This window comes from Mercenaria mercenaria, chromosome 16 (assembly GCF_021730395.1).
Source record: "Mercenaria mercenaria strain notata chromosome 16, MADL_Memer_1, whole genome shotgun sequence".
Classification (NCBI taxonomy): domain Eukaryota; kingdom Metazoa; phylum Mollusca; class Bivalvia; order Venerida; family Veneridae; genus Mercenaria; species Mercenaria mercenaria.
Window position 1 is genome coordinate 37,189,779 of NC_069376.1, and position 15,242 is coordinate 37,205,020.

At 36.8% G+C, this 15,242-nt stretch overlaps 1 protein-coding gene across 1 annotated transcript in view; it reads left to right on the forward strand.

Annotated features, from left to right (window-relative positions):
- LOC123539980 (solute carrier organic anion transporter family member 2B1-like) overlaps nt 1-14,974 on the forward strand; it is a 28,496-nt gene extending 13,522 nt beyond the window's left edge. The window contains exons 2-13 of the mRNA XM_053526742.1: nt 917-1,363; nt 1,961-2,147; nt 2,580-2,748; nt 3,238-3,324; nt 4,521-4,733; nt 5,181-5,345; nt 5,887-6,079; nt 7,272-7,386; nt 7,783-7,952; nt 8,871-8,935; nt 10,334-10,441; nt 10,989-14,974. Of these exons, the coding sequence (XP_053382717.1) occupies nt 917-1,363; nt 1,961-2,147; nt 2,580-2,748; nt 3,238-3,324; nt 4,521-4,733; nt 5,181-5,345; nt 5,887-6,079; nt 7,272-7,386; nt 7,783-7,952; nt 8,871-8,935; nt 10,334-10,441; nt 10,989-11,164 (2,095 nt within the window). The 3' untranslated portion in view covers nt 11,165-14,974. The remainder of the gene's footprint in view (nt 1-916; nt 1,364-1,960; nt 2,148-2,579; nt 2,749-3,237; nt 3,325-4,520; nt 4,734-5,180; nt 5,346-5,886; nt 6,080-7,271; nt 7,387-7,782; nt 7,953-8,870; nt 8,936-10,333; nt 10,442-10,988) is intronic.
- The last annotated feature ends 268 nt before the right edge of the window (nt 14,975-15,242 follow it).

Genomic DNA, 15,242 nt, shown 5'->3' on the forward strand with positions numbered 1-15,242 from the left:
GGAAGCTTTTAGAGAAAATACATAGCGATAATTCTTAGTTCCCCAAATCTGACATTTAAATGGGAATATTTATTAGTCTGGCATCTTTTAATTCTTCTAGCCCCCCACACCCACTCCCCCGTCTCAAGCGAGCATACTCTTTGAATTACAGAAAGCGATGTCTTTAAGGAAACATGAGGGAGTGGCTCTAACTATAAGAAGTGCTGACGACTTGCAGCAATCTACTGATCTGTTAGAAGCCATCCACTCTCTATACGTAAAGGAGGGATGTGGATCGTCAAACATCTCTTTAATTCACCAGACTTCCACACATCCACCCACCAATGATCTCGCTTTGAAATTCCTTTGACCTCGTTTGCAAACCAAATGGCGTTTCATCAAGGTCAATCGCCCGGTAGGGCATATTCTTACATAAAGCTATGTAGAGTAAGGACCCACAGTGTGTCTGCTAGAGCACTGTAAAAGTTCAAATTTCAGCCGAAAGGCATAGGATGTGTGGTCACTTTAAAGTGTTCCTATACATGATACATAGCCTTTACAGAGCTGATGATCAGTCTTTACCAGGAGTAAGAGTTGGAACTCTTAGACATGGACTAGGGATCGAATATCTTTGCTGCAGTCCACCGGCACCATGCTTCAAGCTGAAATGAAATGGTGCTGAAATATAATGTTAAAGACTTCAATAATGTTGACTGAAACATTCTTTGTATCATTTTAAGCTATTTCCGATGAAATTTCAAACTATGTTGTGTTATATCTCGGCTTCAACGTACTGGTTCTACTACATTCGAGTTAGCAAGTTCTTTTGTTGTTGTTGTTTTTAAAATGCAGGCTCGTACAAACAGTGTCTAACTGTATCTACCTCAGTTTCTAAGTATTTGCCTTTGTTACCGTCCACCTGTATTTATATTTTCAGTGTGTTACCTTTTCATGAGGGTAACGAGTCAGATCACACTTGGAATTATCACACAACAGCATTACAAAATGGCGGACAGGAAACAGAACTCGGACTCATTAATACCGGATACAACGGTCACGCGGTAATCGATGATGACGTAGATATTTGCGAAAATCGTGATAACGAAATTAACGATCGGCGAATTAGCTTGAAGATTGATGAAACAAATGACAATGATGGGGACAAAGACGAAACAAAAGACGAATATAAAAGTCTTGTACCGTTTTGTTTTGTAGTTGGATTTGGAACCTTATTTTCACAAAGTATTACCGTGTACTTATCTTCACAAATCACTGTTCTAGAACGGACCTTTGGTCTAAGTAGCTCGAAAAGTGGATTCTTGTTGAGCGCAAATGACATAGGTTTTGTTGTGACAGTTCTGCTGGCGAGTCATTTTCTGAAAAAGTAAGTGTTTACTTTAAGGTCAATTAAGAAGGCGTAATATAGCGCCATCTAGCGGCAAGTCAAATATTACGCCTGACGACACCACAGCGAACAGCTGTATGCTAAAGATTTCATTGCACATCCAGTTTTTCATCATACCTAAACAATTAAATATTTATTTGTAGTTCTTAAAAGTAGATATAACTACTGCCTACTTTAAATATATAAATATATTTTCTGATATATTCTTTTCCATCAAAACTAGAAATGAACGCCTTGAAGCACAAAAAAATATTTATTTATGTTTAGAGTAAACATGTAAGATTTTGTCCGCATTTGACCGTATTCATATTTAACAATCAGAGAAAACATTTCACCGTTTTTATCACTATATGTTAATTTTTTTTTCTTTACCAAGGCAACGACCCATCCGCGAATTTGCACAGTTCTGTGTTTGTTTGAAAGCATTGAATAGTATGAATTGTATAGCAGGAAACAGTAGAGTTGACGGTACTTTGACTGTAGGGAAATACTCTTCCTTGTTCTAAATTTAGCCTTGGTGTATAAAAGTAAGTTTTTTTTCTTCTTTTAGGTGTACCTTTTTCTTGAATTTTTCAGTCATAATATTCCACGAGTATTGGCGATATGTATTTTCGTATTTGGCGTCTCCGGGATAGTGACCAGCCTGCCGCATTTTATTACGGACGAGAAGGAGATGACTGTGCAAAGCTCCAAAGCGAACTCTAGCTCAACTAACACATATCTATGTGTCCCTGGATTACAGGGCAACTCTTCAGAGACACAGGTAGAACACTCTTTGGCTGTTTTCAAGCTGTTTGCATTGTGGCAAACATTTGAAATGGCAGCAGTTGTTGCCCGAATATATTTATGTGCACTGTTCTCAGTAATGAAATTTTGTTTAGTAATATAATTTTTTAGTAAATTCACAACACATCGACATATACTAATATTGATAAGGAGATGTTGATGACACTGCGGATATAAATTTAGATAAAAAATGATACATATGTAGGATGTCTCCGCACAGCGGACTGCTCAAAGCCCTCATTTTTAACGTTTTAGTGCTTTTTATCTGAAAACAAAACCAGCGACAAGTGACTCTCTTAAAACGGCAACTTTCATGAAATATAAAGAGATACAGATAAAGAAAGTAGCAAATAGTAAGCAAAATAGTAGCAAATAGTAAGCAAACAAGAACTTGAAATTTCAATTCCAGACATGCGCACAGCGTACTGGAACAGAGACAAGCGGAGGAAATACGTGGGTTGTCGCCCTTATAGCCACCACGATGGCAATACAGGGTGTGGCAAAGGCACCTAGAGTACCTCTGAGTAGTCTGTACGTCGATAACAACTCTTCGAAAGAGAAAACGGGATTTTACATAGGTAAGTACAATCTTGGTATGAATAGTACTGAATTAAAAGGTAATGTGTTGTTTGAAACGTATTCTCGAACTTGAAGTAATATTGCCTTCATAAGCTAGCGGACCACCTTGTTTCTTAAAGGCCTGCTCCAGTCTTACCTTTTAACCTTAAATTGTCACTGAAAAAGTAGAAAAATCCTGACTATGAACAGTGACGACTGTCAAAATAGAATAAGGGTATGATATAATATACACTGAATCGAAGTTAACTACCTGTGGTTTTGCGTGCTTAAGTGTGGCGCGGGGCCGTTTACTGTTACCTATTGTAATCATGGGTTGCATACACACACTAGAATTTGAATAGCCGCGGAGCAGGGCTTTAAATCGTAGTCCAGTCTATTGTTTGTGGTTATGCACAAGATACTTGACTGACGAAAAACTGTAAGGTTGCTCTGGTTACCTGAACCTAACTATATTTTGTTGCTATATCAACTGATATTATTGACTTCAGGGATTCTGATGTCATTTTCTATATTTGGACCATTTATTGCGTTAACGGCTGGAGGGTTGTTCAACAAGTTACCGGTAGATCTTAAAGGTAAAGTATGTTTTATCTATCTATACGGTAATAAAATCGACCCTAAACTATCAAGGAGTCAATTGCTAAGAGGTTGGAGAACACCAATTGTTTTCCAATATGCTTCCATTATAACGCTATTGCGTGTACGGCCCTCCATAAATCGAAATATATACATGTATATCGAATCACATTTTTTTTTCAAGAACTATCTTAGTTCCACCAAAATATCAGACGAAAACCATATGAATAGTGATACTTTATTTAAGTAATTTTCGAGTGAATGAGATGACCCCCTGTTTACATCGTTGCCATGACGGGAGAAATTCATCTGATAAAACTTTTTTTCAATACACATAAAATATAGCAAATTTTGTCAAAATGTGTAATGAAATACTGTAAATGCAGCAAAAATATTCCATTTTGAAAAAACAACAACACTTCTTGGGTTTGTTTACATGACTCACCAGTCAGAACGGACAAACATTACCTTATTCCCAGGTATACACCAGTAAGTTCCCTGTACCGTTTTTATTTGGTGGTCTCTGACCAAAAGCAGTTTTGAACGATATCAGCAATTTCATTCAATATATTTCTAATGTTTGGTTAAATTTGTTTGTTTGTTTTTGGGTTTAACGCCGATTGTTTCACTGCATTTCAGTTATGTAACGACCGGCAGTTAACCTAACCAATGTTCCTGGATTTTGTACCAGTAATTAACTCAGTGTACTCCGCAAGTAACTGCCAACTTCCTCTCTGGAACCAGAGGTGGAGGACAAATTATTTCAGACACGATGTCTATTATCAAAACGTCACGGAGAACATACTCCGCGCCTGGCGGTCGAACTCACGACCCCGTGATCCGCAGAACTGGGCTCTCCCTTTTGAGCTAAGCGGGCGGGCTAATGTTTGAACTACGTTTTACGTAAGAAAATTGAAGAGTTTTGTTACACAAGAAAGGACTAGTTAAACGGAAGCATATGTTATTGTATTATACCTGTGATTATTTCTCATAAATATGTAACTAGTATTAATGCTAGGTACTAGTATTAGGAGGAAGTATCTTCATCAGGTGTAGATTTCGTAATGGTTCTGAGACTGAAAATGACATTCACGGAACGTCGAAGATCTAGTGTATGATTTTAAGTACAATGTATTATTTTTTTCATTTTTTTTTATTTATATGCACTTAAAGAATTAGCCTGTCTTCTCAACAGATACTTCCTTGACGCCTGATGACCCCAGATGGATTGGTGCGTGGTGGTTGGGATTCATTGTATTTGGAGCATGCGCAGTCTTAACCTCTTTCCCGATTTTCTTTTTCCCGGCTTCTTTGCGGAAGAAAGAAGAAAGAACTCGCGTGCAGCAAGCGGAATATGCCAACAGTTCTGTTATAGAATCGTCACCAACTTTTACAGAAACGCTTAAAGGTATACTGGTACTTGGAAAAGACAACGTGGTTTTCTTATGATTTCATTGTAATTGTAGAGTCCCGTAAATATCGCTGCTTTAAAACGGTAAATAGACACTTAAATGATTTTAAGGTGGCCTGTCTAGATTTTGGTCTTGAATTATTCTACCACTGATCAAATACGCCTGTCTGATAGGATGTAGCAGACTTTTTGTCTCTTGAATTTGCCTCTTACAGAGGACATGCAAAGTGAAAAATACCGTAAAACGTTGCCTAAATTGCGATGACCACCTTGATTCGGAAGATGTGTAGATGATATCTTCACAACGTTTTACGCCAACAGAGATGCTACCATGAATTTTCTTACTTTCTTACAATTCTCTTACAACTGATATATGTTTACCGGTCAGTTGTATCTTATTTTGCACTGAGACATCCGAATAACTGTCATATTTTTACATTTCAGATCTGCCAAAATCAGTGCTCCGGGTACTGCAACAACCGGTGTATGTGTGTAACTTACTGTCCGTATTATGTCTGGTTTTCGCCTTCATGGCATATGCATCATTTGGTCCCAAGTATATTGAAAATCAGTTCAGAATCCCGACATGGAAAGCTAACGTAATATTAGGTAAATACAAGAGTATCAGTGATTTTGAAGATCATTCGAAACTAGTTCCTATTAGTGACTCTAGATACACCTTGTACTGTCAGTTTTATAAACATTTTATATAAAGACACAACATTTGTTTATAAATTCAAAAACTGCGAGAGGAGAAGATAACAGTTTTCATCCGAATTTGTTTCAGCTTTTACCAAAGACAAATATGGCATACAATTGAAACCTTCAATATATTTGTGGATCATCACGGCCATATTCTTTGGGCACGTACTATCCTTGCAACAACAAGAGGCTAATATCAACCCTTTGTCTCAAGCGGGAATAATCTTTTGATCAAAGTGATGGACCAGTAATGCCAATCGGCAATTTCCGTGCGTTTACGGTATTCTCCGTATACAATTTCGGCATTTCCGCCTTAACAGAAACTTATCAATCATAGCAACCGGAGAATGCCGAAATCGCGTTCGGGGAAAAACGTAAACGAATAGAAATTGCTGATTGTCATCACGGGTCCGCTACCTTAATATTTCACATGAACTGTGCTTTCCAGGTCTCGAGAAGCTGGTTACTACGGTGATTGGGACGTTTCTTGGTGGTGTTATCACACGGCGACTCCGGCTCGGTTTGTACGGTTGTGTCAAGATGTTATTACTCTGTCGCTCTGTCTCGTGTCTTTGCCAGTCAGTCAACTTCATTTTAGGCTGTGATAACCCTCTAATTATTGGACTTACTGCCGAAAATAGGTAAGTATTAATCATTTAAGATAATGTGTCAGTTGAGAGGAGAGATATAAATAGACTTTTGTAATGAACCAAAGGAAACATTTACATTTCCCGCCAAGAAATAAAAATTGAACTGTTGATTAGCTTAACAATTGGTTAAAGTTTCGAACAACTGTGTCCTGGTCTTTATCAGTATGTGGTGCACGTTTTATTGCACTTACAAACAATTTATCACATTTTGACGTCGCGGGAGTGTAATAAAGCTATTAAATAAAAATATTTACATTCGCCCTATTCTTTTCTCTATCGATGTAACTCATTGCAGAGTTGGAGCGGTCTTCTCCGCATGCCCGAAAGTGATTATCAGCTGTAGCGCACGGCAAAAATATGCATATTTTTGCATGTCCGCACGCATTTAGTGTATAATATGCATAATATACGGACTAAAGGTTAGGGTTAGTATCACCATGGTTACAAAATATATACATTTAAGATATTTTTCTTTCAAATTTAGTTAATCCGGTACATACCGGAGTCTGTAATTTATACCGGCGCTCCAAGTCTGCATTGAGTCACACTCCTTTTCTATTGAAAATTAGGACGTTCATTTCGTATGAACAGCAAAAGGAAAGGCGCGAAAATTACGTCAACACTGCTTAGTGATAATGAGCCTCTGTTTTGATAACGTCCGCGTATAGTCAGGGAGAACGTTCCTTAGATGACGTGTTCCATCTGGCGAATAGAATGGCCGGGAAGCTGATTTTAATGTTAAATGCAACAACATCTTTCATTTCTTAAATAATAATACACACTATAGTCTAGTGTAATAAAGCTTTGACGTTGGCGTCGTTTATAGTATAGGAGACGTTGATCAACTCGACTTGTTTATGATAGTTAAAGAACGTAGAAACAGGAAAAGCTGACATGTGATAAAAAAATTAGATGTGTGACTTTCTACTTTGAATTTATTAACCTCGTTGAATGAAATTTATAAAATGTTCGGCAGAGCCTCGCATGTTATCATTTTATTCAATTCGTTTAATAAATTCAATATGAAAAGAAACTCATATAATAAATATCCTCTATCTACTATTTTCGATATATCTATGAGGCCTCACAGGTATTCAAAATACCACAACCAAACGCAGTATCGCCACAATTTTCAGCGTTTAATTGAAATAATATCATGATCAAAATTTTATTCACATTTTAGCCGAGCAGAAACTTCATCCTGTGATTGTACAATGACACCGTATCTGCCTATGTGTTTGGGGGAGCAGACATTCTACTCACCCTGTCATGCGGGATGTTCATCGGAAATACAAGGGGTAAGGTTATAGGCAACGCGGCGGGAAATCGGGGCTATTTAGCATAATACAGAAACCATTTTTGTTTTTGCAAATATTTTTATTATTTCATTAAATGTTATGAAAATATTATAACTGAAATACGTAAAAAATGCCATAATTATGTGACAATAACAGCATAAATTTCAGTGATACTATATTGCAAGGTACAGAAATCGTTGTAAAGGACACGCAAAGATATAAATATAAAAACAACCTTGGTCGGGTCACGGGCATTCCGTAAGACAGGCGGGTGGCTTCCGCACATTAAGAATAAAAATCTACTAAGCATAAACCTATGGAAAATATTTATGACATTTTAGTCACCTTCATAACAAACATACATCTCTCACAATGAACACATTCACATTTTATTAGGTATATTCAAACTGCACTGCGGCAAACTCAGATGGCTCAATGACAGGAACAGTAACTCCAGGATTATGCGGTGGCGAATGTTCATACTTACTTCCCTTCATTGTTCTGAACGCCTTCAGCTCGTTGATTGGAACAATGACAATATCCCCTTCCTACGTCACAATGCTCAGGTTAGAAATTTATTAATAAAATAGATTTAGTTAGAACAGAGATAAGGGTAAAATTAACGTATTTTTGCATATCACTTAACAATTCGGCACATACGAACAAAACTTAAGGAATAATGAAATATACATCATGTGCTACTTTGAGCATGGACAGTTATTTTTAGATTGGGCGTGTTGACCAGCTTTTAAAATTAATCTGATCAAATTAAAAGCGTAGATCTACAAATTGTTCCTCCCGAAAATTATTGGTACGATTCTTAACAATAAACAGTTTGTAAGGGTGTCGGTTTGTGTCAGGTTACTTTAAAATGTCTGTCCATTCAAAGTAAAGTTATTGATGGGACAAAAACATGACCTATTATCATTGACCTCTTAAGTGTGACCCCTTATCCTCTGAGATAGGAGCCTGGGTCTAGCAGGCAACACTTTGAAATTCATTGATAAATGAGTTATGGATCGGACACAAACAGACCATGTTAACTTTTGACCTCCATGTTTGACCTTTACATTTGAGCCAAGGGTCCGGGTTTTGCATGCGACAGACCGTCTCTGTATTGAGAGCATTTGTTCCAAGTAATTTCAAAATCTCATCATGAATGACAGAGTTATGGACCGCACACGACACAGACAATATTAACATTTTACTTCAATCTGTGACCTTGACCGTAGAAGGTACGGGTCTGGGTTTAGCGTGTGACACGCCGTCTCATAATGTGAAACATTATTTGTGCAAATTAATTTGAAACTCCCTTGATGTATTGTACAGTTATAGACCGGACACGAAGCGTGCTGGACGGAGACAAGGACGGATGGAAGGACGTAGTGCATTTCTATACATGTCCGCCTTTTTTCTTCGAAAAAGGCGGGGACAAAACTGAAAATGAATAGAAACAAACTTAGTAACTGAAAATATATTTACAGATCAGTGCCCGATAAAGATCGAGCGATGGCCGTTGGGTTGCAGTCATTTCTTATGGCACTTCTAGGTAATCTTTATTGCATATTTTTAGTTCACATGTCACAAAATGACAAGGTGAGCTTTTGTGATCGTGCAGCGTCCGTCGTCCGTCCGTGCGTAAACTTTTGCTTGTGTCCACTCTAGAGGTCACATTTTTCATGGGATCTTTATGAAAGTTGATCAGAATGTTCATCTTGATGATATCTAGGTCAAGTTCGAAACTGGGTCACAAGCGGTCCAAAACTAGGTCAGTAGGTCTAAAAATAGAAAAACATTGTGACCTCTCTAGAGGCCATACTTTTCAATGGATCTTCATGAAAGTTAGTCAGATTGTTCAACTTTATGATATCTAGGTCAAGTTTGAAACTGGGTCACGTGCAGTCAAACACTAGGTCAGTAGATCAAATAATAGAAAAACCTTGTGACCTCTCTAGAGGCGATATTTTTCATTGGATCTGTATGAAAGTTGGTCAGAATTTTTATCTTAATGATATGTAGGTCAAATTCGCAACTGGGTCAACTGCGGTCAAAAACTAGGTCAGTAGGTCTAAAAATAGAAAAACCTTGTGACCTATCTAGAGGCCATACTTTCGAATGGATCTTCATGAAAATTGGTCAGAATGTTTACCTTGATGATATCTAGATAAAGTTCGAAACTAGATTACGTGCTGTCAAAAACTTGATCAGTAGGTATTAAAATAGAAAAACCATGTGACCTCTCTAGAGGCCATATTTTTCATGAGATCTTCATAAAAATTGGTGAGAATGTTTATCTTGATGATATCTAGGTCAGGTTCAAAACTGGGTCATGTGCCTTCAAAAACTAGGTCATTAGGTCAAATAATAGAAAAACCTTGTGACCTCTCTAGAGGCCATATTTTTCAATGGATCTTCAAGACAATTGGTCAGAATTTTTATCTTGGTGATATCTAGGTCAAGTTCAAAACTGGGTCACATGAGCTCAAAAACTAGGTCACTATGTTAAATCATAGAAAAAACGATGTCATACTCGGTTCAAAACTGGGTCATGTGGGGACAGGTGAGCGATTCAGGACCATCATGGTCCTCTTGTTTATTATTTTCTCATTTAGTGATTTGCTCTTGAATAAAATCATTGTTTGTCGTTCAGATGCGTATTATTCTATCACTCGGGCTGCGCCCTCTTGATATAATTCCTTCGCATCTGAACTCCAAACAATGATTTATTCAGAGACAAATCACTAAATGAGATAAATAATTTCTTAAATAAATTTTGATCATAAGTGATACATTGAGAAATAGTCATAATTAAGTGAGGATCAAGCTATATTTGCGTTTATTATTCAGCAGGGAAATCTCGACTTATTCTTATATTTAATGAAATCTAGCTGTCCGACGACATATATGAATATCCTAATTTGAATGTTTTTAATTCTCTTAACACCAGTATTCCTACCAGCACCAATAGTGTATGGTGGTGTATTTGATTCGCTGTGTCTTTTGTGGAAATCAACTTGCTCTGGTAAAGGTGCCTGTCTTTTATATGACGTAACAGGTAAGCTTTCTAGGGACTTGGAAACGATGGATATTGTAATGCAATGATAGATTATTTAGAGATTAACCATTGGCTGCTGCTATTACTGGATTACCACTATATGAAGTATATAATGACTTAGGGCCATAGACCTGAAGCCAATACCCGCTCAAAGGCAGTTATCACCTAATTGCGAATAGCAGTCTTTAAATATGTATTTCTTTTTGTACTTAAAATCAAATAAAGTAAAAGAAAGCAAAAATACTAATATGCAAATTGAAGGAACGAGTTTTCAAGTTTGTTTCATATGAAAATGTCAAGCGAGAAAAAGGACTGGTTGGTGTATATCTTACCAGAGTATCTGCTGAATATCTGGCATTCGTATAGGTGTAAAATAATATTATTGATGATAATAATAATAATAATAGTAATAAAAACAATAATAATAATAATAGTAATAAAAACAATAATAATAATAATAATAATATCAATAATAATAATAATTATACTACTGCTAGTAGTACTACTAATTATAATGACAGTAATGATAATAGTAATGCCTTTTCAGAGATGCGGTACAAATTGGTGGGAATCAATGTAGGCCTGATAGTTATTGGCCTGCTACTGACGTGCGTCACGTGCCTTTTTGCAAGAAGGAAAGTAGCAGACGAAAGCAGACGTCTTAGAAAATCCATAGAAGTCAAGCCCCCAGTTCCTCAGCCAAGACCTTCTCTTTCAAAATGAGGATATAGCTTAAGCTTAAAGAGAACAAAAATTCGTTACAGTGTATGTTGTCTTCACGCCTGAAACAATCATCTTGTAGAAAGTTTCAGTATATTTTGTCATTTTTCGAAGACCATTTTTAGACATACACACGTACATTTACTTCTATCGTCTGGTTACACAAAAAGATAAAAATACACAGACGTCATGTGATAATAAGGTTACTTCTTGTTGCAGCACTGAGCGTCATAAACCCTGCTATACGATGTGAAGTTTTAGAACAGTTAGCGGGTTTTAAAGACGTGCATTTTTTTGCATAAAACCTTTGTTTTTGCCAATTTCGGGCATGCACTAACAGGGGACATTTATTTTTGTAAGATGTAACAACTATATTATACCCAGTGCAATCTTTTCTTTCGAAATTTCAAATCAACATCTGTATATACTAAAATGATATTAACATTTTCAATGGAAAGCTTATGTTCCATAACTAATGTAGCCTACACGATTCCGTAATCAACAATTCACACTGAATCGTCAACGGCTGATCCTATATAAATAGTACCTGTTTAGGCTACCAAACAATCGATATGTCCTAGCTTCAGTAGAGATTTATATATATTTATGTGCGTATCTTTTACAACGATTTCTGTTAATAATATGCTTAAAAGAAAATATCCAATCGGAATCGGTAAAGGAGAACTTGAGAAATTCATTGACTTTTATAAAGAAAATTCGTACACATGCAATAAAACTTTATTTCAAATATAAAAAAAAACTTTTTGTGAAAATATGTATGCGTATTTACTGTTTGAACAACCACCGATCAGAATAAAACTTTACCTACTCATATCATATCACGTTAGAGCCTCAATATGTAAAATGGCGCACCTGCAGGATATTCCAAAAACTTTTAAAAATTTAAAGAAATTTATCATTTCCGATCAAAACATATTTCTCTCGGACATCAGGTCCACTGAACTGATACTTCTGTCTAGAATACAAGGAATGTGGGCATCAAAAAAAACACAAACAACGTAATGTTATTAAGAGAAGTTTTCATTTTTTTTTCTTTCCATATTTTGCTGAAAGATTACTAATTGGCACACTGAATGTTTACTTAATTGCAATAAATATTTCAAGCAAAAAATTATGACATCATTAAGGTACCGTCTTAACTAGAAAACAAAAGTATTATTGCTACAAATATTTTCAATTACAAAAGCAACAGTCGATCATCTGTTTTTGACCATTACCGATTCTGATAATTATCATTAACAGAAATCGCACAAATAAACGCATTATTAGTGATGTTTATTTTTTTTTACTATTCTGGTGTTGTATATTGTCCAAACATATTCCAAAATGTATCATCCTAACTCTGTAACACATCCAGAAGTAGCACCCCACAACTGTAACATATCATTCTAAACTGTAACCTTTTATAAACCCACGAAAAATTAGACCCACAGTATTTTTTCTGCCTCGAATTATAAGTGCATGCCTATAGGGGTTTTATCGATGCAAATGAGCATAAAATATGGTTGAAATATCTTTTAATCAATTCCTTTTTGATGATTTTACATCAAAATTTCGAATTCTTTCATAGATTTAAATGCTTGATAGACTTCAATATACTGTCTTTCGCATGTTAAGTCATGTCTCAAATGACGTCCATACCATTGTTCTAGAAATACAATTGATATTTTTTGCTAAAAAGAGATACATTTTTACCATTTATTTTGTCGGAACAAACCACCGCCAGCGATTATTATCCTTCATATGTTGTAACGTTATCCGGGAAAACTGTAGCAGCAGCATCCTAACTCTGTAACATGATATCCTCCATAACCGAGTCTCGTAACAGTCCCCTTTCCCCCCAACCCCACCCCCACCACCACCCCCCAAGTCCCTCGGGCTATGTTGATGCACTCATCCTACAGGCTCCAATCTCTCGGGATTCTGCAGATGTTGTTACACGAAAGAACGTGCGTTAACCCTACACGACCAGGGCCGTACGCTTACATGATACGCAGACCTTTTAATCAGTTTTATTGCAGGGCACACGATCTTATTAGGCTTTGGGTCACATTTTTCGGAGATAGTGTAGAACTAGATCAAATTTATTAAAATGCCGTTTAAGTAAGAAGCTCGGATACATTACTTTAGTCATTTCTAACAAAGGGAGAAGTCGAGAGGGGTCCTTAAGAATGGCATTGTTTTCAAAATATACCTTGTTACAATTCTTTATTATGCGCCCCCCACCCGCCTTCGAAGAAGGAGGGGTATATTGTTTTGCAGATGCCGGTCAGTCTGTCCGTTGGTCGGTCGGTCCGTATGTAGACCAATCCGTTTCCGGATGATAACTCAAGAACGCTTTGGCCTAGGATCATGAACGTTGATAAGGAGGTTGGTCATCACCAGCAGATTACCCCTATTGATTTTGAGATCTGTATGTCAAAAGTCAAGGTTGCAGTGACCCTGAACAGTTAAATGGTTTCCGGACGATAACTCAAGAACGCTTGGGCCTAGGATCATGAAAGTTGATAGAGAGGTTGGTCATGACCAGTAGATGACCCCTATTGATTTTGAGATCAGTTTGTCAGAGGTCAAGGTCACAGTGACCCTGAACAGTTAAACGGTTTCCGGATGATAACTCAAGAACACTTTGGCCTAGGGTCATGAAAGTTGATAGGGAGGTTGGTCATGACCAGCAAATGACCCCTATTGATTTTGAGTCAGTATGTCAAAGATCAAGGTCACAGTGACCCAGAACAGTTAAACGGTTTCCGGATGATATCTCAAGATTGCTTAGGCCTAGGATCGTGAAAGTTGATAGGGAGGTTGGTCATCACCAGCAGATAATCCCTATTGATTTTGAGATAAGTAGTCAAAGGTCAAGGTCACAGTGACCAGGAACAGTAAAACGGTTTCCGGGCGATAATTCAAGAACGCTTGGGCCTAGGATCAGGAAAATTGATAGGGAGATTGGTCATGCCCAGCAGATGACCCCTATTGATTTTGAGGTCAGTAGGTCAAAGGTCAAGGTTACATTGACCCGGAACATTTAAACCGTTTCCAGACAATTACTTGAAAACGCTTAGGCCTAGGATCATGAAACTTGATAGGGAGGTTGGTCATGACCAGTAGATAACCTCTATAGATTTTGAGGTCAGTAAGCCAAAGGTCACGACTTGACCTGTAACAGTTAAACCCTTTCCGGACATACCTTGAGAACGCTTGGGCCTAGGATCACGAAACTTAATAAGGAGGTTGATCATGACCAGCGGATGATTTTGAGGTCAATAGGTTAAAGGTCAAGGTCACATTGAACCAGAAAAGTAAAACTTGTTTTGTTTACAGTGAGCATATAATTTCTGTTCCTTGTGCAATCACTGAATGCATCAACATTTCGTGTTCGACGAGCTCTTGTTTGTTTTGAAATTTGACACTTATGTTCAGTAAGCATTTAATACATGTTAGATTTTCTCTTGAGGTATATTTCAAATCTTATTTTTCTATCCTGGTTGTCCGACAAAGATAGAGTTATTTGACTATAAGTATAAATTCGATAAACATATTTTGCCTAAGGAATGATATGGGTAAAAGAACAACTTTTTCTCTTATATTTGTCAAAGGTTTACGTTCACTATTTTATATTTAGATAAAATTCAGTAGAAACGAACTTTTTAGAATTATAATTACCTCCCTTTTGTTTATCTTGATTGCCTATTCACCAAGACAGACTTGAAATTCTTGAATTCTGAAGCTACCTTGCATTTAGGTTCAGAGTGTTGAAATATCCGGATACTTATTAAATAGAAATATACTAATGTTGATTTGTTTGTTTGTTCTGAGTTAAACGCCATTTTTCAGCAGTATTCCAGTCTAAAAAATTCTTTGTTTCCGGTAACATGCTAAAAAAATTCGGGTAGGGAGGTAGAATTTTTTAAATATTTTTTTTTTATTAAGTGAGACTTTTAGGAAATTATTTTTGTGTCAAAAAATGAATACAAATAAGGGGTTATGCCTTTAGAGCACCAGTGGGTTGATTTCTATCATCACTGGCCATGTTTAAAGCATAAAAAGTGCAGTTTTG